This window comes from Chiloscyllium punctatum, chromosome 5 (genome assembly GCF_047496795.1).
Source record: "Chiloscyllium punctatum isolate Juve2018m chromosome 5, sChiPun1.3, whole genome shotgun sequence".
Lineage (NCBI taxonomy): Eukaryota > Metazoa > Chordata > Chondrichthyes > Orectolobiformes > Hemiscylliidae > Chiloscyllium > Chiloscyllium punctatum.
Genome location: NC_092743.1, coordinates 49,158,382 through 49,184,898, shown reverse-complemented (window position 1 = coordinate 49,184,898; position 26,517 = coordinate 49,158,382). Strand labels below are relative to the sequence as shown.

General features: G+C 40.9%; 1 protein-coding gene across 2 annotated transcripts in view; it reads right to left on the bottom strand.

The window, feature by feature from the left end:
- Positions 1-252: 252 nt before the first annotated feature.
- Positions 253-26,517, bottom strand: part of pip4p2 (phosphatidylinositol-4,5-bisphosphate 4-phosphatase 2) — a 94,017-nt gene continuing 67,752 nt past the window's right edge. The window contains exons 6-7 of one of the 2 annotated variants that reach the window (XM_072570267.1): positions 18,452-18,542; positions 253-1,305 (exon numbers count right to left, since the gene is read on the bottom strand). In XM_072570267.1, coding sequence (XP_072426368.1) covers positions 1,162-1,305; positions 18,452-18,542 — 235 coding nt within the window. In that variant the 3' untranslated portion in view covers positions 253-1,161. Of the gene's footprint in view, positions 1,306-15,822; positions 15,862-18,451; positions 18,543-26,517 lie in introns of those variants that run through there. The other variant, XM_072570268.1, reaches the window with a different exon arrangement.

The window sequence follows — 26,517 nt, the reverse complement described above, 5'->3', positions numbered from 1 at the left end:
CTGGTTAGACGTGGGGAGTGTGCAGGGTTGCATCCATCTTTGTCACTCCTGGAGTAATTAAACTTCTCTTACATTGAAACTTTGTTCTTCTGTTCTGCCTACACAAGTGGATAACTTCACTTTTATCTACATCATTTTCCATCTACCCAATTCTTTTGCCTGCTTAATGTGTATTCATTTGCAGTTTTAAAGTAAACGCTTGTCTCTTATCATTGAAACTTTGCACACTTTTCATTCATAACATCATAACACTGTAGTGAACAAATGTTTATTTTATTTATAGAGTAATTTTTATCACATTATTAAAAAAAAAGACTGCATCCAGTTCAGCAAAAGCAAAGTTGTTAATAGATTGGTGGTTAATTTGGTACAAATTTTGACATCACATTCAACAATTGAGGTTTGTGTTTCTTCTTAAATTACATAATCCTATTACAATATTAGCAAAAACTAACTTCTGATGTTTTCCCAAATAGATGTTTGTCAAATGGTTATATTATAGATTGTTACACAATAAGATTAATATGATCCAATATGTAAAGCATCACTTACTGTTTTCACTATAATGCTTTGACAATCTCATTACAGGCATTTTAAAAAGCTTTATACTCTAAAAAGCAAATACTTAAAATTATGGAAGTATTCAAAATATTACATACAGAGCTTATTTTTATTTCTTAACTATGATGCAGTTTTGTCCAGAATGTTCAGAAATACAGGAGCAATTTAAGCATCAAGCCTGTGTAGAAGTACCTTGAAATGTACAAAGCCAAACTGTTTATTATGATGCTTCTCTGTTGCAGTTTGAAAGATCAAGAGTGGCATCAGTAAACATTAAAAATATCACTGTCACCAGAAAAACCAAAAACCGTTAAAAGATTTGTTTTAACAAATTTCAACAAAAGTATAACAAAGACAAATTGAGTTGTATACTACAAACAAATTAAATTCAGAATGTATTTTAAAAACATAGCAAGCTGGATGCAACAAACTGTCTACTTGCTAAAATCATAGTGCAATATGCACATGTTCTAACACCATTGCCCTCTTTAGGCCTAGTAAGTTTATGAAGTAGATATACATGAACTCAAAATGTCCATTTGCTTGGAATTAAAGATTTTGTAGAATATTGTATCGTTTGCAATGAGTCATCTGATTGGTCTATGCAAAGGTGTGCTCAGGATAGCTAACTTTTATGGCTCCCCAATAACAAGCTCGGATTAGACAGATCAAACCTAGGAGATAAGCAAAAATCCAGGAAACGTACGTTGCAGTATAACGCCTGGCAAATTCTTGGGTCCCAACCTTTTAAAAAATAAACACAATAGTTAGATCTTCTACAATTACATTGTATTTTCAAGACCAATTCAAGATTCAAGTCAACACAGACGTTAATTATTTATTCTGTTAATTGTCTAGCTAAGAGTCACCATTCAGGATACAAAATGAGCAAACTGCTGAACTGTTCATACCCTTCATAAATTGACAAATTTACTTATAATACTGAGAAACAGAAGCAAATATCAAGTATGAAGGAGACAAGATACAGCTGTATAAGATGATTTTCCAAGCTTAGTTCAGACATTTAAAAAAACACATCTAAACTGCTTCCCAAACCTACTCTCACAAAACCAAACACACAGCAACTGCCTTTGGCAAATAGGTATGAAAGAATTATGGTAAAATTAGGAGCCAAAAAGACAATTTCAATTGGAAGCAAGGATAAATAGCAGATATTATATGAAAACTTGTCATCTTTCCAAACCAAGAAAACACTACCCAGGGCATAGAAAGAGGTGGTAATTCAAACAGTAGAGGGATTTACAAGTGAAAAGGTGGTCAAGGATAAACTGCCTTTATTTAAAGGTGATTAAGCATCAAATGAGATAAATGCAAGCATAGGTATGGAGGAAAGTGAGAGGAAATCGTATGGACACTGGCTGTAATTTTCCACACTTTCTTAAACTCAGTGATGGCGTTGAGACAACTGGAGGATTGCAAATGATGCATAGTTCAAAAATCTTCAGATTAGAATTAGAAACAAACCCTTTGGCCTCAAGTCCACATCGACCCTCCGAAGAGTAATCCACCCCTATGCTATATTTACCCTTGACTAATGCACCTACACATCCCTTAACACTATGGGCAATTTAGCACGGCCAATTCACCTAACCTGCACATATTTGGATTGTGGGAGGACATGGAGAGAATGTGCAAACTCTACACAGATAGTCGCCAGAGGCTGGAATTGAACCCAGGTCCCTGGGTTTCAGTCAACATAACTTCAGTGGTGGGAAATTTCAAGAAACAATGAATTGGGATAAAATTAACAGTCACATGGATAAAAGCAGGTTGATTAAAGAAAGCCATCTTGGGCATACTTTTATGCATTCTTAGGACGTGAGTTGTGCCAGTGGTTAGCTGCCTTTTTGAACCACTGCAGGCCATTTGATGTTGATAGACTTACAATGTTGTCTGGAAGGGGGTCACAAGAGTTTGATGCAGCAACGCTGAAGGAATTATGTATTTGCAAGCCAGCGTGGTGAATGGCTTGGAAGGGAACTTGCAGGTGGTAATGTTCCCGTGTATCTGCTGCCCATGTCCTTCTGGATGGTCGTGGTCATCGGCTTGGACAGTGTTGTCTAAGAGGCCTTGGTGATTTGCTGCAATTCATCCTAGACAGTACATTGGTGGAGGACGAACTGGGGGTTGGTTTAGATCAGCTGGCTGGACGATTAGTTTGCAAAGCAGTGTGATCTGTGGGTTCAATTTCTCCCACCAGCTGAGGTTACCATGAAGGTCTTTCCTTCTCAGTCTCTCCCCTCGCCTGAAGTATGGTGGCCCTCAAGTTAAATTACCTCAAATGAGAGTAGCTCTATGGTCTGGCAAGACTATGGTGACACATATGTTTGTATGTATGGTGCTAAACAATGCTTTGGCCTGGATAGGGTCAAGCTTTTTGAATGATGTTGGAGCTGCACTCATCCAAGCAAGTGGTAAGTACTCCATCTAACTCCTGACTTGTGCATTATAGATGATGAACAAGCTTTGGGAGTAAAGAAGTGAGTTACATGCTGCAAGATTCCGAGCATCTGAGCTGCTTTTGTATGACAGTATTTGTATGGATTGTTCAGTTTCTAGTTAATAGTAATTACCAAGATGTTGGTAATAGGGTATTCATAGCGGCAATGCCACTGAATGTCCAGGGATGATTGCTAGAATCTTTGTTGAAGATGGTCATTGCAGGGCACTTACATGGAGCAAATGTTACTTGCTACTTGTCAGTCCAAATCTAGATATTGTACAGGTCTTTTGGATATGGATTGCTTCAGTGTGCAAGGAGTGGCAAAAGGTATTGAACATCACGTGGACACCACTACATCTCACTTTATGATGAAGGAAAGGTAATTCATGAAGAAGCTGAAGATGATTAGACATACAACACTGCCTGCTCTGACGTCCTACCTCCAAAATCACCGCCATCTTGCTTTTGCCAGGTTTGACCCAAACCTGTGGAGAGATTTCCTGATTCCCATTGTTTGCAGTTTTGATATAGCTGCTCGATACCACACTTGGTAAAATGTGGTCTTGATGTCAAGGGCTGTCACACTCATCTCAAATCTGGAAATCTGTTCTTTTGTCCATTTTTGAAACAAGGTTGTAATGACATTAGGAGCTGATGAGCTTGAACAAATCCGGGCTATTCCTGAGAAATGCTGCATGAGGATGACATTTTTCATCACTTTACTGATGATTCAGAGTAGACTGATGGGGCAGTAATTGATAGAGTTGGATTTGTCCTACTTTGTGAGCACAGGACTTATCTGGGCAATTTGCCACATTGTCTAGTCGATATCAGTGTTGTAGATATACTGGAACCGCTTGGCTAGGGGCATGCAAAGTTATAGATCACACATTCAGTACTATAATGTTATTAGCCTTGGCAGCATCTAATGTCTTCATACATTTCTTGATATCAAGTGGACTGGATGGAATTGGCTGAAGACTGGCATCTGCAATTCTGGTGACCACTGGCAGAGGTGGAGATGGATCATCCACTCAGGACTCTAGCTGAAGATTGTTGCAAATGCAAGGACAGTCACTCTCAATTCACACCTGGAATTCAGCTCTTTTATCCATGCTTGAACAAAGGCTGTAATGAGGTCAGGAGCTGAGTGGACCTGGCAGAAACCAAACTGAGCATCAGTGAGCAGATTATTGCTAAGGGAGTGCCACTTAATAGGACTTTTGAGGATGTCTATCACTTCGCTTGATCATCAGTAGACCGATGGGGGTAATAAATAGCTGGATTGGCTTTGTCCTGCTGTTGATGTACACAACATACTTGGGCATTTTTCCACTGTTGCAGCTAACTGATTGTATTCAAGTTACTTGGAGGTTTCTTTTTCCAAAAGACATTAGAGAGGGTTGGTGAGGATCATTTTGTTGATATAACTTCCAAAAGACAATTGATTTAATGTTGCACACGGGCGGACCTCCAGCAAATTTATAGCCTATGGCAACAGGAAATATATGGGAATAGTCACTTGTTACTTTTCAGGCTGGAGAAAGGTTTGAAGCAAAACTCGCAAGGTGTCAGTATTAGAAGCCTTTGTTTTCCTGGTATATGCAAACAATGGGGAAGACCTTGGTGAACAGGGCACAGTTCCAAAATTTACAAATGATACAAAACCTGGAAGCATTTTAAACTGTGAGGACAGTACACTGTAAGTGGACAGACAGGTTTGTGGAATGGGTATACAAATGCAAATGAAGTTTAGTGTGGACAAATGTGAAGTGATTAATTTTGGTAGGAAGAATATGTACAGACAATACAAAGTGTACAATTTAAAAACGGGTTACAGGAGCAGAAGGACCTGCGTGTGTATGTGCAAAAGTTATCCAATATGACAGGAAATGTGGAGAGAGTGATTCATAAACCTTATAGCATCCTATCGTTGTTTATTAATAGAGGCATACAGTCCAAAAGCAGGGAGGTTATGTTAAACTTGTATAAGATACTGCTTTAACTGGTCTGGAATACTGTGTCCAGTCCTGATTGCAGTTAGGAATGATGCAGAGGTGCTGGGGAAAGTGCAGAAACAATTCATGAGAATGGTTCTAGGAATGAGATTCTTCAGAAATGAAGTTACATTGAAGAGCCGAGGAATGCTTTACTTGGAAAAATACAAGGCTGAGATGAGACTTGATTAAGATATTCAAAATTCTGAGCAACTATAATAAAATTATGACCACTTGCGAAAGCATCAGGATGAGAAGACACAGATTTAAGGTATTTGAAAAAGCAAGCAAAGACAAAATGAGGAAAATCTCATCAATACAAGGAGTGGTTAAGGCTAGAGACCTGAAATAAAAACAGAAATTGCTGGCAAAACTCAGCAGGTCTGGCAGTTTCTAAGAGTTAACATTTCAAATCAAATGACTCTTCCGCCATTCTGAAGAGTTACCAGACTCGGGACACCAGACTTACTGAGTTTCACCAGCAATTTTGGTTTTTGAAACAATACATACTAATGAGAGAGGCTCAAGGCTTACTCATTACAGATCAAATTACAAAATATCGCATTAACAAAAAATGCAAATGTTTAAATGCAAAAGACATCAAAAATAGAAATGAAAGCATCCGCTATAATTTCAGGAAAGCTATTAAGATAATGGTTTTATTGGCAGGATAAAATACCAAACATGGATGTAATGTGGCTATGAAAAGCACTGCTCAGACCTTTATTCAGCAGTGTTGTGTAACAGTTTAGTCACTTGATCACAGGAAATATTGTACTGCCCTTGAGACTGCAGAGATGATGATTATATGATTCTTTCTCACTCAATCTCCACACCCTGACACAGCTGCACACTGTTCCGCATTCTTAAGCCAAATTCTTATCCCTAACAAGTTACAAGCTCTGAAACATTCTCTAATGAGAAACATTTGAGAGAGTTGATAATATTTTCTTTTTGAAAATATGTGTCAGAGAGAGTCATAGAGATGTACAGCATGGAAATAGAGCCTTCAGTCCAACTCATCCATGCCAACCAGATATCCCAATCTAATCTAGTCCCATTTGCCAGCACTTGGTCCATTTCGCTCTAAGTGCTTTCTATTCATATACCCATTCAGATGTCTTTCAAATGCTCTAATTATACCAGCCTTCATCATTTCCTCTGGCAGCTCATTCCACACACACACCACCCTTTGCATGAAACGTTGTCCCTTAGGTCTCTTTTATATTTTTCCCCTCTCACCCTAAACCTATGCCCTCTAGTCTGGACTCCCCCAACCCAGGGAAAATACCTTGTCTATTTACCCTATCCATGCCCCTCATGATTTTATAAACCTCTACAAGGTCACCCCCTCAGCCTCCAATGCTACAGGGAAAACAGCCCCAGCCTGTTCAACCTCTCCCTATAGCTCAAATCCTACAACCCTGGCAACATCCTTGTAAATCTTTTCTGAACCCTTTCAAATTTCACAAGATCCTTCCAATAGAAGGGAAACCAGATTTGTACACAATATTCCAAAGTTGTCTAACCAATGTCCTGTACAGCTGCACCATGAGATTTGATGATTATATAATTGAGGTTTTCATGAGTACAAAAGAATCCAACAACTTTGCTATTTCTGCTCATATTTCTTACGTTCTTATGACAAGATCACCAGATAACTAAAGTGGATAGTGAATTTTCAGTAAATTACAAATTAAGTTAGAAGTACTAAGAGGAGCGATGCTAAAAAGAAAACTGATGAAAGCACACAGCCCTTTCATAATATAGTCCATCTACTTTCTTTCCACTGACTTCAGATACCACCAAAGAGAAAGTCATCTCCAATTTAATGATCTCAACCAGGTGATTCTTAATGATAAAGAATATCACTATAATTGTTAATATTTTAATGAAAAAGGCACATATCTATGGGCATTACAATGTGAATCAGCAAGTAGCAACTCTTATGTTCAGTAGATAGTCCAATATGGGAAGCCATTCTCCAGGCTTTCTGTATGTTCTGTAGTAAGGAAACTCCAACAAAGCAGTCTCTTGCAGCTCAATTATAAAGAAGCTAGCTATTTGTTGTAAATAAGGTTATCCAGATGACAAGAAAATGTGTTTCAATGCAGAGACTGATCTGCATATAAAAGTGGTTTGGTAGTACTCCTTCAAACCAAAAGCACATTTATAAGAAAGCTTTTCTAAGTCCTAGTAGCAAACATTACCAATGATGCATGCCGCTGCATATCAAAGATGGTCATTGATCAAGACGGTTCCTTCCAATTGCAAATATGTTGTCTGTAGTATTGGATAAGGGAAATATAGGGTTCCTTTTACCCATGCTTGATGCAGACATTAGGACCTATGCACATTTACTCAGAGAAACTGGTCCTAAACATTGTCTGCAGTAAAGGTAAATAACCAGAGCTGAAGCCCTTCCAAACTCTTTCCACACAATCAGCTGATGAAGGAGCGTCGCTCCGAAAGCTAGTGTGCTTCCAATTAAACCTGTTGGACTATAGCCTGGTGTTGTGTGATTTTTAACTTTGTACACCCCAGTCCAACACCGGCATGTCCAAATCATGACCTTTCCACACTAACAGCTCCCACCTCGCTCCCCACACGGCCACTCCATCACTAACTATATTGCCAATCCAAATATCCTCTCTGCTCCAAGCTGAACCAAATATTGAACCCACAGACTGATTCCAAAGATAATTAAGCTTTTTGTCATCTTAATCTCTGGGGGTCTCTAATAAGATGAGATTTGTGCTAGGAACCCAATATCTGAATAACCTCAGGACACCTTCAGTTACAGGAATCATAAATGTGCAAAAAACACAGCCCACAAGCCAGGAAGTCCAACCAATCCTAAACAAGAGATAGGGCCCATAGCCTAAATGAAAGGTAAATAGGGAAAGGGAAATTATATATCTTATCAAGTAAGACAGGGAGAGTAATTGACAAGAAATATAAGAGCCTAAATATAAACCAAAAGAGAAATGCAGCAGAGGAAAAAATAAAGTAAGGAACAGCATTATGACAAGCAAATAAAGTTTGTAGAACAGGATTCTTAAAAAAGGTGGTTAAATGTGGAGAGAGGAAATTAAAATGAGTTAAAGTGCCTGTACAGCAATGTGCAATGCCCATAATACACCAGGAGGCACTGGTGCATTGGGAAGAACCATAGATTATAGTATGAATTACTGAGACAGTGACAGAAAATCAGAACTGAGACAGAAACATGACAAGATACAATATATCGAGCAAAAATAAATAGGGAAGTGGAACAGCAGCATCTATTTGGGATAAAACAATAACAGTAGGAAAAATGCCATCAGCAGGAGAAATACAAAATCCAAATGGAGATTAAAAAAAAAGGATTAGTCATAACAAAGTGCAGACAACCAACAGCAGCTGGGAAGTTAAGGTCGAAATATGCTGATGTTTTGGGGAATTGAGTCAAGAACATTGAATAATCAACTTTGGGCATTTCAACTACTCTGATATTCATTCAAAAGAGTTAGGGAAAAGGCATAAAATGATTGTAGGGATTTCAATGTGTTTAACTTTTTTAAAATGTAATATAAAGAGCCTAAAAACGTGGAATTTATTATTGGGATTTTGATTGGTGAACAAACCAGAGTGGCAAGAAGAATTATAAGGTAGGGGAACAGTTAAACAATAGGGACCATAACACAATATGCTTGAAGATATTATATGATTAAAAATCAAGCTAATAGATCAGGGAAAAAAAAGCTGATCTTGAGAGATTGGGAAAAAATCTTGGGAAAATAAAAGTCACCAATACAAGACACCGTGAAAAGTTCAACAGAGTGCAGAAAAAAAATACCCGAAAAGGAAAGAAAAAAAATAAACAAACACCAACATTGCACCACATGTCCATGTTCACAGAGACACTTACAGGAATACGCAATGTCATGGAGGAGAATTTTAAAAACTTCACAAGAATAAATTAAAGAATGGGCAGAAAACATGCCACAATGAGAACAATTCAAGCATGAAATGAAGTAGTGGAATTATCACCACTCCAAAATAAACCTCTGAAAGCAAAATAGCTATAAAAGGTAGTTAGCAGGGTTATCAAAATTACTTACAAATACTCCTGATAAAATGACAAATACAATACTGCTCCTTACTTTATTTTTTTTCTCTGCTGTTTTCCCCTTTTGGTTTATATTTAGGCTGCTTACATTTCTTGTCAACTACTCTCCCTGTCTTACTTGATAAGATATATAATTTCCCTTTCCCTATTTACCTTTCAGTTAGGCTATGGGTCCTATCTCTTGTTTAGGATTGGTTGGACTTCCTGATTTGTGGGCTGTATTGCTTGCATATTTACCCTTCCTGTAAATAAAGATGTCCTGAGGGTTTCCAGATATTGGTTCCTGATTATAGGAAGAAAAATTAATTCTGTTGCATGAACATGGAGACAAGAAAAAGAGAAAGAGTAAGTATGTCGGTGGTAGGGGTAGTGAAGAAATGACAAAGACACTAACAGTGAGTCGGAGGAGAAGACAACAATTCGGCTACAATTTGACTGGCTAATATGGAATTACTAGGATAATTACACACTATTGTCAGACACAGTAAGAACAATTGGAAAGACCTAATAAGGTTAATTAAGGGGTACAAGGAAATCTGGACTGAGACACAGACATATGATGCAGCTAGCTATGATGTAAAGAGTCATGACACAGACAGGTGGAGGAATAAATAGTGTTGAGGAAGTGGGCCGGCTGTAAAGGATTAGGACAGTGGGCAAAGTAGCAGCAGATGGAATTCAGAATGAATTCAGTTAAGCACTTCATTTGGAAGAATAGAGGCAATGACTGTTTTCTAAACAGGGAAAGGCTTCAGAAATCTAGTGCAGGACTCTCTTCAGGTTCTGTTGGCAGTTAGGAAGGCAAATGCATAGTGAGCATTCATTGCAAGAGAGCTAGAATATCACAGCAGAGATGTACTGTTGAGGCTGTATAAGGCTCTGGTCAGACCACCTTTGGCATGCTTTGAGCAGTTTTGGGCCCCAAATCTAAGGAAGGATGTTCAGGCATTGGGCAAGGTCCAGAAGAGCTTTACAAGAATGGTCTGGGGATGAAAGGCTGGTCAAAGGAGGAGTGGCTGAGGACTCTGGGTCTGTGCTCGATGGAGTTTAGAAGAATGGGTGAGGAGGCATATTGAAACTTACAGAATACTGAGAAACCCGGATAGAGTGGATGTGGAGAAAATGTTTCCACTAATAGGAGAGACTAAGACACAAGGGCACAGCCTCAGAGTGAAGAGATGATTCTTTCGAACTGAGATGAGAAGGAATTTCTTAAGGCAGAGAGTTGTGAATCTGTGGAACCCATTGCCACAGAAGGTTGCATAGGCCAAGAATGATAAAAGGAAAGGCAAGGATGAAGTTCCCCATTCCTAAAACTAAAGAAATCATACTTCTTTAAATAACATATACATTTGATCATAACTTTGCACCGAACTCTAACTGTACTAATATATCCAATCTTTTACGGAAACAGGCAAAGTGGTTTAGTCGGCAAAGTACAAAGAAAAAAATGGGGTAATTTTTCTAAGAAATGAAATTAATATCAGAGGTAGTAAGGGAGGAGACTTTGGGATTGTTACTGACACTAGAACATTCTGAAGTCTTTACCCAAATGGTTGCAATGCAACATGAATCTATATTGATCATAGCCTATTAACAATCACTAAAATGCTTAAAACATGATATGAGATTGTACAGATGGAATTTACTGATGCAACATTTCAATGTAAAGATTGTTCACAAAGCTAGTAGAAGAGACGATAACAGAAGCTTTGCCCAGAATATGAAAAAAATTAAAAATTTAAGAAAACAAAGATAAAGATTGTATAAGACTTGAATAATGAATGAATGAGGATGAATAGATGTAACTATCATGTATTACTGTCAGCATGTTCTCTACTTGGTAATAAAACTAATTTTCAAAATGGTGGTTCATCTCTCCTAAGGAGGCATACAAAGCCCACTTTTTTTTTGGAATGTGGATTTCAAAATGGTAAATGATAGCACCTTAAACCAAAGGATAGAATTAAGGAAAATACAAAGAGTTTCTACAAATACATTAAGGACAAAAGGGTAACTAGGGAGAGAATAGGGCACCTCCAAGATCAGCAAGGCGGCCTTTGTGTGGAGCTGCAGAAAATGGGGGAGATACTGTTGGAATATTGCATGCAATTCTGGTCTCATTTCTATTGAAAAGATGTGAAACTTGAAAGGGTTCAGAAAAGATTTACAGGATGTTGCCAGTGTTGGAGGATTTGAGCTATCGGGAGAGCTGAACAGGCTGGGGCTGTTGTCCCTGGAGGGTTGGAGGCTGAGGAGTAACTTTATAGAGGTTTACAACATCACGAGGGACATGGATTGGATAAATAGACAGTCCTTTCCCTAGGATCGAGGAGTCCAGAACTAGAGGGCATGGGTTTAGGGTGAGAGGGGAAAGATATAAAAGAGACCTAAGGGGCAACTGTTTCACACAGAGGGTGATACGTGTATGGAATGAGCTGCCAGAGGAAGTGATGGAGGCTGGTACAATTGCAACATTTAAAAGGCATTTGGATGGGTATATGAATAGGAAGGGTTCGGAGGGATATGGGCCGGGTGCTGGCAGGTGGGACTAGATTGGGTTGGGATATCTGGTTGGCATGGACAGGTTGGACTGAAGGGTCTGTTTCCATGCTGTACATCTCTATGACTCTATGATTACCATTTTTAAAAAAATCTTCAGATGGCCTTATTCAAGCAATTTTTTTTTGGGAGAGGGTAAAGAGGAGTAGCAGCAGCAGGAGGAGGAGGAGGATGGTCGACATTGGTTCTGTAGATGCAAGTTCAAGGTACTGTGCTTAATGATAAACCTTTGATTGGTCTGTCAACCAGACCTAGGTGTGCACAAGTGTGTGCATGTGTTCAGGAGTACTCAGCATTGAAACATCCTCTTAAGTGGTTCCAGGGCCAGTGACTACATCTATGTGTCTGGACAGTACAGCAGAAACATTCAACCTGTGAATTGCTTCTCAGAAAACACCCCATTCTCCATGTGGAGAATGCAGAAGGGAAGATCGTTTGAGACAGCAAACGTTTGTCTTTCTCAGCAAACGTTTTTACTGAGAGGAAATAAGAAAAATAAAAACATCTTCAGAATACTGAAATGGTGACTCCTCAACCTATTAATGAAAGATCGAGAATCAGTGTGTCCACAACCTCAAACTCAGAGTCAAAAAGAACCAGAGACATATTGAAGGTTGGAAGAACTGTGCTTTGCTGATTTCTTTTGGTCCTACCTCACCAATTGTCTCGTCCGTGTGTATGTTTGAATGTGTATAGGAATATGTTTTCAAAAGTAAAATTTAAGTTGCAGAGGTGTACAAGTTCCTGCCAGTTAAAAACAATTGGCTTGCAATAAATGGGTGTTTTGTTTTTTAAAGAACTGAAACTTGAGTGTTTTCTTTTAACCTGGTTCATGAGTCGGGTAAATGGGGACTTGGAGGTTTGATTAAATCTTTTCATATTTGTACCAATCCAGGGAAAGATTTTTCATGCCACAATTCATTCTCTCTTCAGAATGTTCCCCAGCCACTGAGCAACAGCCTAGAACCTAACACCAGGAGACAACATTCCATCTGAGTGTCAGCCCTGCAGCTGCAGAAAGCTGATCTGTTTCTCTTATGATAGAATTCTCCCACCACTGTGCTGTCGCACTCTTGATCCTTGATTTGTCCTTCAGACCAAATGCAGCTCATGGAGCCATAGACCTGGATGCTGCTGCGTTCCAAAAGAAACCATTTCCCCAGATGTATCCAAAACAGATAATCTGTTAAAGGGATGATGGCTCTGGGAAACTCTGCATTACCTGCCTGGTGCTTTTCCTCCATCTAGTGGTTATCGATTCCTTTCGCCTGTGTACTCTTGACTCGCAGTGTCACCACCGTGGGCTTTTGAGAATGGCCCACACAGGTCCAGGTGATACTCCAATTCCAGAATGTGGATTTAATAACAGGACCATTGAGCATATTGTAATTACCTGTTGCATTATTCATAGTCAATTGGCAAAATAATAAATAATTAGAGAGTCATAGAGATGTACAGCATGGAAACAGACCCTTCGGTCCAACCTGTCCATGCCAACCAGATATCCCAACCCAATCTAGCCCCACCTGCAAGCACCTGGCCCATATCCCTCCAAATCCTTCCTATTCATATACCCAACCAAATACCTCTTAAATGTTGCAATTGTACTAGCCTCTAACACATCCTCTGGCAGCTCATTCCTTACACATACCACCCTCTGCGTGAAAGAGTTGCCCCTTAGGTCTCTTTTATATCTTTCCCCTCTCACCCTAAACCTATGCCCTCTAGTTCTGGACTCCCCCACCCCATGGAAAGGACTTTGTCTATTTATCCTATCCATGCCCCTCATAATTTTGTAAACCTCTATAAGGTTAGTTCTCAGCCTCCAGGGAAAACAGCCCCAGCCTATTCAGCCTCTCCCTGTAGCTCAAATCCTCCAACCCTGGCAACATCCTTGTAAATCTTTTCTGAACCCTTTCAACTTTCACAACATCTTTCCGATAAGAAGGAGACCAGAAATGCATGCAATATTCCAACAGTGGCTTAACCAATGCCCTATACAGCCATAACATGACTTCCCAACTCCTGTACTCAATACTCTGACCAATAAAAGGAAAGCATACCAAACGCCTTCTTCACTATCCTATCTACCTGCGACTCCACTTTCAAGGAGCTATGAACCTGCACTCCAAGGTCTCTTTGTTCAGCAGCACTCCCTAGGACCTTGCTTTTGTATTTAACAGGGACATTACCTTGAACAGTAAGCAATATGATAATTGCATTAAATATAAAACAGGGAACAAATCAAATCAAACTCAAAATAATTAAAATCCTTGCTCCAGCTGAATTATACTGTGCATTTTAAAAGTCTATAAGGGAAAGAGATTTGGCAGAGGAAATTCTACATTTCTTTAATGTGTTAGAAAAAGGTATGTTGGAAGAAAACTGGAGCAGCTAATTTAATTCTTACACTTAAAAAGGTGGAAAGAACGCGCCCAAAGAATTATAAATCAGTGAACTTGATATTGGAGCTATGAAAGCTAATGAATTCCTTACTAAAGGAGAGATCAAACATAAAATCTATGAAATAACACATAATAATGAATAATTAACCATGACTTTATAAGTGAATAATCTCGGTTGGTCAACATTACTAAATTATTTTGAGGAAACAACAGAATAGCACTGCTACCTCACAGCACCAGGGGCCCGGGTTTGATTCCACTCTTAGGCTGCCGTCTGTGTGGATTTTGCATGTTCTCCCAGCATCTGTGTTTCCGCTGGGTGCGCCGGTTTCCTCCCACAATCCAAAAGATGTGCAAGTTAGCTGGATTGGCCATGCTAAATTGCTCATTGTGTTCAGGAATGTGCAGGATAGTTGCATTAGCCATGCGAAATGTAGGTTACAGGGAGGGTAGAGAGATGGGTCTGGGTGGGATGCTCTTTGGCAGGTCGGTATGGACTTCTTGGGTTGAATGGCCTGTTTCCACACCGTAAGGATTCTACCGAAAAGTCTATGGACTGACCTCCAACAACCATAACAATCTTCCTTTGAGCAAGGTTCAGAAGAATTTTCACTTGAATATCATTGACTCCAGCTTTGTACGAATTCCTCGAGGCCAGATTCAGTTAAATGCTACTTTGATGTAATGGGCAGTCACTGCATCTCACTTCTGGAGTCTAGTTCTTTTGTTTAAGCTTGGGCCAAGGCTGTAATGAGATCAGGAGCTGAATAGCCCTGGCAGAATTCAAACTGAGTGTTAGTGAGATTTGTTTCCTTTACAAGCATCATTTAATAGCACTGTCAATGACCTCTTCCATTACTGTGCTGATGATCAAGAGTAGACTGATGGGATGACAATTGGTTGGGTTGGGTTTGTCTTGCTTCTAATGGACACAGCATTACTGGATAATTTTCCACATTGTCAGGTAGATGTCATTGTTGTAGTATTCATGAACATCAACGCCAGGCAATGACCATCTCCACAAAAGAGACAATCTAACTACTGCCCTTTGGCATTTAGTGGGGTATTCATCACCGAGTGCCCACTACCAGCATCCTGGGCTTACCATTGACCAGAAACTCAAATGGATTCACAAAATAAATACAGATTTGAAAGGCTCTTATGGCACAGTGATAGTATCCCTACCTCTAAACCAGAAGGCATTGGTTCAAGTCCCACCTGCTCCCAAGATGTGTCATAATAGGCCTGATTAGTTAATTGAATATATCTAAATACAGATTCAACAATAGCAGTCCAGAGGCTAGGAACCCATCAGCTGGTAATTCACCTTCCGACTTCTGAAAACCATGGAAATATGAAATACTCCCCACTTGCCGAGATGAGTGATGCTCCAACAACACTCAAGATGCTTGACACCATCCAGAATAAAACAGCTCATTAGATTGGTAGCACATCCACAAACATCCACTCCCTCCATCAAGAGTTGCAGCAGTACGTACTACCTACAAAACATTCTGCAGAAATTCATAGAGCCTTCCAAACCCATGATCACTACCATCTAGAAGAACAAGCACAGCTATATGGGAACACCAACACCTATAAAGCTACTCCCCTTCCAGACTTGGAAATATATTTCCATTCCTTCAGTACCATCAGGTCAAAATCCTGGAATTCCATTCGTAATATCATTGAGAGTCTACTTACAGTGCACAGATTACAGAAGGTCAAGAAAGCAGCTCACCACCACCTTCTCAAGGGCAACTAGGGATGGAAAATGAAATACTGGTTCAGCCAGCGTCCCATGTGTGAATTACAAAAAAAACATATTGGTATAGCTCAGTTGGGTGCACAGCAGGTTTCGGAGCACACGTCTTCAGCACTATTGCCGGAATGTTGTCATGGTCCATAGTCTTTACAGTATCAAGTGCTGTCAGCTGAGTCTTGCTATCACATGGTGTGAATCAAATTGGCTGAAGACTGGTACATGTGATACTGGAAATTTCAGAAAAAAGCCAAGATGGATTGTTGACCTCTGGCCGAAAAAGGATGCAAATGCTTCAGCCTTGTATTTTACACTCATCTTCTGGAGATTGTCGTTAAGGACAAGAATATTTGTGGAGCCTTCTCCTTAGAAGAGTTGTTTAATTGTCCACCTCCATTCATGACAGCAAAGCTTATTTGATCCATTCGCAAAGGATAACTTAACACTGCCTACTGCATGTTGCTTTTGTTATGTGACAACAAGTAGTACTTTGTTGTAGCTTCAGCAAGTTGCTACCTCCTTTTCAGGGGGTTTGGTGCTATTTCTGAGACATGCACTGTTGGTTGAACCAAATCAGTAATGGTAGCGTGAAGGCAGGCTGGGCAACTATGTTACATATTCTGTTTGGGCAGGCTCGGAAAGTGCCAATGATTATTGCAAGAGCACCGGCTGAGCTGAAACCCAGCCAGCTATTCGTAATGGAACAGCTATCACAACAAGAACTTTCCGCTTAAATGACAGGTCAGTTATCCATTTCAAAGCACAGGCCTGGTTAATAAACAACTAGCTGTCTTTCTTTACAAGAAAATCCCAATTGATCGATATTAAAAACATGACAATAGCAAACCTTTAAAACTTCTCTTTTCACATTTCACTTGATGGCGCTTTTTCCATTACTTAACTGATGTATTGCATCTGAATAACAATACTACTGGCCAACTTAAGGGTCGATTCACTTTTGCAAGATGGATTCCTGTGATGAACTATAGACTAAACAAGGTTATCGTGATGGTAGCAGTTTGTAAAAGGATTCCTTGTAGACAGTGAAAGAAAGCCTCCAAACATCAAATGAGCATGAGCAGATTAGTCAACTTGATTTTACCAATTATATCCTAGGAAGTAAAGTGTGTCGACCATTCCTCCTCCAATTGACAGATTAGTGTTTTGGTCAGCACCATGAGCAATCACATGGCTTGGGAGATGAAAGTTACTGTAAAGGTTATGAGCGAGAATTCCTCTACATGAAGGCAGGTTGGGCCAGCAAAGGCAGACACACCAGTCTCTTCAGCCTGAAGATTTCCACAGCAGAGCAAATAGCATGATTTTAAGGATGGTTGAGTGATTATTGCCAGACTGTCTCTACCCAGTTCTGAGGGCTCCCAAAAATCCACATTTTGCTTCATCCCCAGTCTCTTGAATTCACCATATAAGTGGTTAAGAGACAGTCACACAATGCTTCCATCCTGCCAGGGACAGGGTATGAAGATCCAAGACTATATTTTTCCATGCCTCTATTCTGCGTGTTATAAATGTTGGGCTGCTTCGTAGAGACACATTTGTGGCATTGCTGAAGTAGTTTTTGCTTTTCATCTTTGACTATTCATAGCAATGATATCCATAGCATAGTACAAAAAAATGTGAGCCTATGAGTGTGCACATTAAAATGCCACACCACATAACGACAGTTGAAGTTGTCAGAATATGGTACTTACCTTACAGAATGTTCCCAACTGCTCAGCAGACTTTCCTTCTCCTGACACGCCTACTTCTACACAGCTTCTAAAATCCTGCATCATCAGATGAAGATGTGTAGCATAAGACCCCATTTCATTCCTCCCTCTCTATTTAAAGTGTTGGACCAATCCCTGGATGCGTGTAGTAGCATTTTACACATTTCACATATTCCTGACCCACCACAAACACCAGAGGATATTGCACATGTGCAGGAAAATCAGAATCCCCTCAACAAACAAACATGGCCAATTGCACGCCAAAACTGATTCTCTATCTAGGTGAAAGTTCAGCCCTTGGCCTTTCTGTAAAAGTCCCATTAAAAAATTACGTGCTGCTCAATGAGTTTTAACAATATATTGTGTTCATACTTACTGCTAAATAACTGTACTGGCCATGAAAGAGCAAACTAGTATCTACTAAAGGGAATTTTCTCCATAATGATAAAAACATCAAATATATGCAACTTGTTGATATTGCATTCAAACTTAATCTCCTGTAGATGTCTCGATCATCTACTTTACTATCCATGAAATTTTAAACTTAAAAGTGAAAGGATTCTCAAAGTTTCATTTCATGGCTTGTTGCCTGTGCAATTACTTCAATATGATTGGCTGCTTGATGGCAGTACTGCTAGTGGATGACTGGAATACGCAGTGGCTTGGTATCAGGAACAAATTACCTTTGGGAAAAGATAGTCTGCTTCACCAAGATCTCTAAATCTTTGTAAGTCGATTTCTTTGAGAACAACTGAAAGCACACTGCATTTTACACTCAGGGTGAAGCAATCTAATGCATAAAAGCTTCCAGACTCAACACTTTTTACACAAGCTCTTCAATAAATTAAATTCTACTTACAGTTAAACCAACTCCAATGAAAACACATATCATTCCAACAGTAACATATGCACAGCAACGCCTTCGAGGCAATGCACTGCCAACAGATGATCTAAAAGGAAACCAAAATAAAGAGCAGATTATGTTGTATCTGCAGTGCTAACCCAGCAGAAAGTTATCACCATGTTGTGGCGGTGAAGTAAAGAAAGAGGAACAATTTGAATACATAATGACTCCTTTTTATAAAATTACAATTCTAACAATTAATAATGCACAGTCAATACACAGTATACCCCAAATGGCATTTAACAATGCTGTCTTCTGTGAGAATATAACACCATTTAATAGAGTGAATGGTAATTCTTCCTTCCTGGCATCATTACACTGTTGTTGATAATTAAGGACGCACTCAAAGATCACAGTCAATCTTATAATCAATTGCCAAATGGCACATTAACTCAAGGATGATAGTCACTCAACTTCTCTTTCAAGTGCTTGACCTTTGTAATGAACATAGGTATGTCAACAACACTGCAAGTTCAAACTGTAATGCATCACCATCCCACCTATATTAAATTTTAAATGAAACTGTCAATCCATGCAATTTTGTCTTGGCACAAACACATTATCCAATTTAGCTTCTATTTCTCCAATATTGAGCACAAAACAGAGCCTTAAATCACATACATAACAATACTAAGCTAAGTGCTCTGTTTCACTGTGAAGTAATGCATACAATCTCTAACATGATGAAATTAATATTTCATAATTAGATTAGATTCCCCACAGTATGGAAACAGGCCCTTTGGCCCAACAAGTCCACACAATCCTCTGAAGAGTAGCCTACCCAAACTCTTTCCCCAACCTTATATTTACCCCTGACTAATGCACCTAACACTATGGGCAATTTAGCATTGCCAATTCACCTCACCTGCACATCTTTGGACTGTGGGAGGAAACCGGAGCAAACCCACACAGACATGGGGAGAATGTGCAAACTCCACACAGTCACCCAAGGTAGGAATTAAACCTGGATCCCTGGCGCTGCAAGGCAGCAGTGCTAATCACTGAGCCACCGTGACACAACGGTACTGTAGAGACGAATAGGCTGCAACTCTCTTTCACAAAAAGCACGGAAACAGTCTTTGAATTTTTTTTAAGGTAGACGAGATCGATTTTTGAAAAACCACAAGATGAAAGATTTATAGAAGGTTGAAGTTGATATTACAATTAGATCAGCCATTATTTTACTGGATGTCAAAGCAACTTTGAGGAGCTAAATAGCCTACTCTTGATCCGAATCTGTATGTTCTTATGTTCATTCCCAAGTAGACAGCGATGAATTGCCTTCTTGAACCATTGCAGTGTATCTGAAGTTAGTGCACTCATTTAGCTGTTAGGGACTGTGTTGCAGGATAATTCTGAAACAGACATTATTCTGAACAGAATGCACAGTAAATAATTTCTCTTACACGTTGTAACCTGGTTAACCACAATCACTCAGATATTTGATGGCTGGCAAATATGAAAGTGCTGCTGGCTTCAATGGATACAAAGAGATGCAACTTCCATCATTTCAGGTTACTCTTCTCAGAAGAGCAAGCAACTTATTTGGTAATTAGGTACAATGCTGCATCCCGCACCTCTGACCATGAAACAGACATAGGTAAACAGAGATTGATAACTGCGCAGTTATCTAAACTATGCTCACCCTCAGCTCTTTGTGATATGCATACATAGCCTTATACTGCTACAAAATGTTACCTGCAACTGGTTTCACATTTACTGCATTGGCAATCGCAGCCTTTACATACTAATTATTGTTTGATGATACAAAGCTTGAATATTGTTGAAGACAGCGAAATATATTGTCAAAGCATTTCCAACCATTGCACTTATCAGGTCAAACACAAAAATGCAGAATACAGCGGAAAGAGTGTTAACAGCTCGATTGATTTTTTTATTCATAAGATAACCCGTTGCTGACTGGACTAGCACTTACTGCACATCTCTACATCCATTACTCTGGAGAAGACAGTGGTGATGAGCTGCCTTCTTGAAAAACTACAGTCCTAAGTTGTAGGTACACCCACAATGCCATTAGGGAGGGAGTTCTAGATTTTAACCCAGTGACAGTGAAGGAACAACAACACACAGGATGGTGTGCCTTGTGCCTCGCCTGTGTATCTGTTGCACTTGTACTTTGTGACGATGCTGCTCCTTTAACAAGATTATGCTGTTCTTGCCTTTGTTTTCCCCAGAGACGTCAAAAGAGCAGTGGGTTTAACTATTTGAGAATGTATTCAAGGCTTTAAAAAAACACTTGTACAATGAAAGGGGAGCAGCCAGTTCTCCCAGTTCAGCTTTTCTCTGGTTTGATTTGGTTTTGACAGGCTGGCTGTTCACTGAAAGCAGGCAGTCAGTTGTGAAGCTGCTGGACCCAAAGAAGCAGGTCCATGCTGATCCTCCCCATCTCTCTGACATCTCTCTTCCTGTATGAACCTGTGTTGAATTTTTTCCTTTTTTTGCAAAGGGGTATTTAAGGGGATTATTGTAAGTATTACGTTGGGATAATCAGTGGGGTTTTTGGATAGGTTAAGTTACTTTATATTCTTTTGGTTGTGTTTCATTCAGTAATCTTGTAAATAAATTGTTTTATTTAAAACTAACTGGTACAGTTGAGAACAGAAGCGAGTCAAACAGTCAGGGCAGGCATGGACAAGGTAGGACTAATAAATTAAACAGCATTTGTTTCAATGAAAGGACCTAACAGGGAAGGCAGATGAACTCAGGGCATGGTTAAGAACATGGAACTGGGAGAAATAGCAATTACAGAAACATGGCTCAGGGATGAGTGCATTGGCGCCACCTCGTGCTCCCGCAAGGAGGTTGAGCAATTCATCAACTTCACTAACACATTCCACCCTGACCTTAAATTTACCTGGACCATCTCTGACACCTCCCTCCCCTTCCTAGGCCTCTCCATCTCCATTAATGACAACCGATTTGACACCGACATTTTTTACAAACCCACTGACTCCCACAGCTACCTGGATTACACCTCTTCCCACCCTACCTCTTGCAAAAATGCCATTCCGTATTCCCAATTCCTCCACCTCCGCCGTATCTGCTCCCAGGAGGACCAGTTCCACCACAGAACACACCAGATGGCCTCCTTCTTTAGAGACCGCAATTTCCCTTCCCACGTGTTTAAGGATACCCTCCAATGCATCTCGTCCACATCCCACACCTCCGCCCTCAGACCCCACCCCTCCAGCCGTAACAAGGACAGAATGCCCCTGGTGCTCACCTTCCACCCTACGAACCTTCGCATAAACCAAATCATCCGCCGACATTTCCGCTACCTCCAAACAGACCCCACCACCAGGGATATATTTCCCACCCCACCCATTTCCGCCTTTCACAAAGACCGTTCCCTCTGTGACAACCTGGTCAGGTCCACGCCCCCCTACAACCCACCCTCCCATCCTGGCACTTTCCCCTGCCACCACAGGAATTGCAAAGCCTGTGCTCACACCTCCTCCCTCGCCTCCATCCAAGGCCCTAAAGCAGCCATCCACATCCAAAGTTTTACCTGCACATCCACCAATATAATTTATTGTATCCGTTGCTCACAAAGTGGTCTCCTCTACATTGGGGAGACTGGACGCCTCCTAGCAGAGCGCTTTAGGGAACATCTCCAGGACACCCGCACCAATCAACCAAACCGCCCTGTGGCCCAACATTTCAACTCCCCCCTCCCACTCTGCCGAGGACATGGAGGTCCTGGGCCGCCTTCACCGCTGCTCCCTCACCACCAGATGCCTGGAGGAAGAACGCCTCAGCTTCTGCCTCGAACACTTCAACCCCAGGGCATCAATGTGGACTTCAACAGTTTCCTCATTTCCCCTTCCCCAACCTCACCCTAGTTCCAAACTTCCAGCTCAGCACTGTCCCTATGGCTTGTCCTACCTGCCTATCTTCTTTCCCACCTATCCATTCCACCCTCCCCCCAACCTATCACCTTTATCCCCTCCCCCACTCACCTATTGTACTCTATGCTACTTTCTCCCCACCCCCACCCTCTTCTCATTTATCTCTCCACCCTTCAGGCTCTCTGTCTCTATTCCTGATGAAGGGCTTTTGCCCGAAACGGCGATTTTACTGCTCCTCGGATGCTGCCTGAACTGCTGTGCTATTCCAGCAACACTAATCCAGAACGATGGCTCAGGGATGGACAGGACTGGCAGCTTAATGTTCCAGGATACAAATGCTACAGGAAGGATAGAAAGGGAAGCAAGAGAGGAGGTGGAATGGCGTTTTTGATGAGGGATAGCATTACAGCTGTACTGAGGGAGGATATTCCCGGAAATACATCCAGGGAAGTTATTTGGGTGGAACTAAGAAATAAGAAAGGGATGATAACCTTATTGGGATTGTATCATAACCCCCTAACAGTCAGAGGGAAATTGAGAAACAAACTTGTAAGGAGATCTCAGCTATCTGTAAGAATAATAGGGTGGTTATGGTAAGGGATTTTAACTTACCAAACATAGACTGGGTCTGCCATAGTGTTAAGGGTTTAAATGAATAGGAATTTGTTAAGTGCGTACAAGACAATTTTATGATTCAGTATGTGGATGTACCTACTAGAGAAAGTGCAAAACTTGACCTACTCTTGGGAAATTCGGCAGGGCAGGTGACTAAGGTGTCAGTGGTGAAGCACCTTGGGGCCAGTGACCATAGTTCTATTAGATTTAAAGTAGTGATGGAAAAAGGATAGACCAGATCTAACAGTTGAAGTTCTAAATTGGAGAAAGGTATTGGGCAAGAACTTTCAAAAGCTGACTGAGGGCAGATGTTCGCAGGTAAAGGGACGGCTGGAAAATGGGAAGCCTTCAGAAATGAGATAACGAGAATCCAGAGAAAGTATATTCCTGTCAGGATGAAAGGAAAGGCTGGTAGGTATAGGGAATGCTGGATGACTGAAGAAATTGAGGGTTTGGTTAAGGAAAAGATGGAAGCATATGCCAGGTATAGACAGGATAGATCGAGTGAATCCTTAGAAGAGTGTAAAGGCAGTAGGAGTATACTTAAGAGGGAAATCAGGAGAGCAAAGAGGGGACATGAGATAGCTTTGGCAAATAGAATTAATGAGAATCCCAAGGGGTTTTACAAATATATTAAGGACAAAAAGGTAACTAGGGAGAGAACAGGGCCCCTCAAAAATCAGCAAGGCAGCCTTTGTGTGGAGCATCAGAAAATGGGGGAGATACTAAACGAGTATTTTGCATCAGTATTTACTGTGAAAAGGATTTGAAAGATATACAATGTAGGGAAATAGATGGTGACACCTTGCAAAATGTCCATATTACAGAGGAGGAAGTGCTGGATGTCTTGAAACATATGAAGGTGGATAAAGGTAGATGTGGGGGCGGCACAGTGGATCAGTGATTAGCACAGCTGCCTAACAGCACCAGGGACCCAGGTTCGATTCTAGCCTTGGGCAACTGTCTGTGTAGAGTTTGCACATTCTCCCAGTGTCTGCGAGGGTTTCCTCCAACAGTCCAAAGATGTGCAGGTTAGGTGAATTGGCCATGTTAAATTGCCCGTAGTGTTAGGTGCATTAGTCAGGGGTGAATGTGAGGGAATGAGTCTGCGTGGGTTGCTCTTTGGAGGGTCAGTGGGGACTTGTTGGGCCGAAGGGCCTGTATCCATACTGCAGGGAATTTAATCTAATCTAATCTTATCCCCAGAACCTGATCAGATGTACCCGAGAACTCTGTGGGAAGCTAGAGAAGTGATTGCTGGGCCTCTTGCTGAGATATTTGTATCATTGATAGTCACAGGTGAGATGCCGGAAGCCTAGAGGTTGGCAAACGTGGTGCCCCTGTTTAAGAACGGTGCTAAGGACAAGCCAGGGAACTATAGACAAGTGAGCCAGACATCGGTGGTGGGCAAGTTGTTGGAGGGAATCCTGAGGGACAGGATGCACATGTATTTGGAAAGACAAGGACTGATTTGGGATAGTCCACATGGCTTTGTGCATGGGAAATCATGTCTCACAAACTTGATTGAGTTTTTTTGAAAATATAACAAAGAGGATTGATGAGGGTAGAGCGGTAGATGTGATTTACATGGACCTCAGTAAGGCGTTCGACAAGGTTCCCCATGGAAGACTGGTTAGCAAGGTTAGATCTCACGGAATACAGGGAGAACTAACCATTTGGATACAGAACTGGCTCAAAGGTAGAAGACAGAGGGTGGTGGTGGAGGGTTGTTTTTCAGACTGGTGGCCTGTGACCAGTGGAGTGCCACAAGGATCGGTGCTGGGTCCTCTACTTTTTGTCATTTACATAAATTATTTGGATGCGAGCATAAGAGGTACAGTTAGTAAGTTTGCAGTTGACACCAAAATTGGACAGCGTGGACAGCGAAGAAAGTTACCTCAGATTACAACGGGCTCTTGATCAGATGGGCCAATGGGCTGAGAAGTGCCAGATGGAATTTAATTCAGATAAATGCGAGGTGCTGCATTTTGGGACAGCAAATCTTAGCAGGACTTATACACTTAATGGTAAGGTCCTAGGGAGTGTTGCTGAACAAAGAGACCTTGGAGTGCAGGTTCATAGTTCCTTGAAAGTGGAGTTGCAGGTAGATAGGATAGTGAAGAACGCGTTTGGTATGCTTTCCTTTATTGGTCAGAGTACTGAGTACAGGAGTTGGGAGGTCATGTTGCGGCTGTACAGGACATTGGTTAGGCCACTGTTGGAATATTGCGCGCAATTCTGGTCTCCTTCCTATCTGAAAGATGTTGTGAAAGTTGAAAGGGTTCAGAAAAGATTTACAAGGATGTTGCCAGGGTTCGAGGATTTGAGCTATAGGGAGAGGCTGAATAGGCTGGGGCTGTTTTCCCTGGAGTGCTGGAGGCTGAGGGGTGACTTTATGTAGATTTACAAAATTATGAGGAGCATGGATAGGATAAATAGACAAAGTCTTTTCCATGGGGTCAGAGAGTCCAGAACTGGAGGGCATAGATTTAGGGAGAGAGGAAAAAGATATAAAGGAGATCTAAGGATCAATTTTTTTCCACACAGAGGGTGGTACGTGTATGGAATGAGCTGCCAGAGGAGGCTGGGTACAATTGCAACATTTAAAAGGCATTTAGATGGGTATATGAATAGGGGAGGGTTTGGTGGGATATGGGCCGGGTGCTGGCAGGTGGAACGAGATTGGGTTGGGATATCTGGTCGGCATGGACAGGTTGGACCGAAGGGTCTGTTTCTATGCTGTATATCTCTATGACTCTGTGACTCTAAGTGTTTGGGCCAGCTGCAACACTCCTAGAATATCCACATTTCACCTGCTTAAAACAACCAAAGTTAAGGTCTGGGCTACTTTCTTGGAATGTTTTGAGGGGGTCTGGCCTGGTCCATAAACGTTTGGAAATGAAAGCTATCTCCATTTGTGCATTCAGTTTGCTGACAGTTACAATGACATATCCACGCTCTGTCAGTCCATGTTGCCTAAGACGTTCACCTCAACCCTTAAATGTGGACGCTTCCTTTGGGTTGGAGGGACACAGTTTGGAGAAATAGCTATTCATTTCTCTATGAGAGCTTTCTCTATGGCACTTGCTCATTTTGGCAACTACTGAGCAGGGAATCAAACTTCACATGGTGTGATCCAGTTCTTGTTCCAGAGCCCTTCAATAAACTCCTGGCAAAAAATAATCTTGCTCATTCTAGGAGTCTGCTTTGAAGTTCTCAGTCTGTGGCAGCTATACTGAATGACTGAAAGAGGGCACCAGCTGGCATCTCCTCCAAAATGTTCTACACCAATGTCATTGCTTAGTCCGGGTTACTTTGCAGGGTCAAGTGGGCAGAGCTTATTATTGTTGTTTCCCGTGCTTTAGTCAATGCCAGGTAGTCTATCAAATTTTGTGACTTTTTATGAGACGTTTTAGTGATTAAGCAAACTAAATGGTCTGCTTGGCCAATTCAGAGGGCGGTTAAGAGTCAATTACATGGTTCTGGAGTCACATGAAGGCTAAACCAGATAAGGATGACTGATTTTCTTCTCTGAAT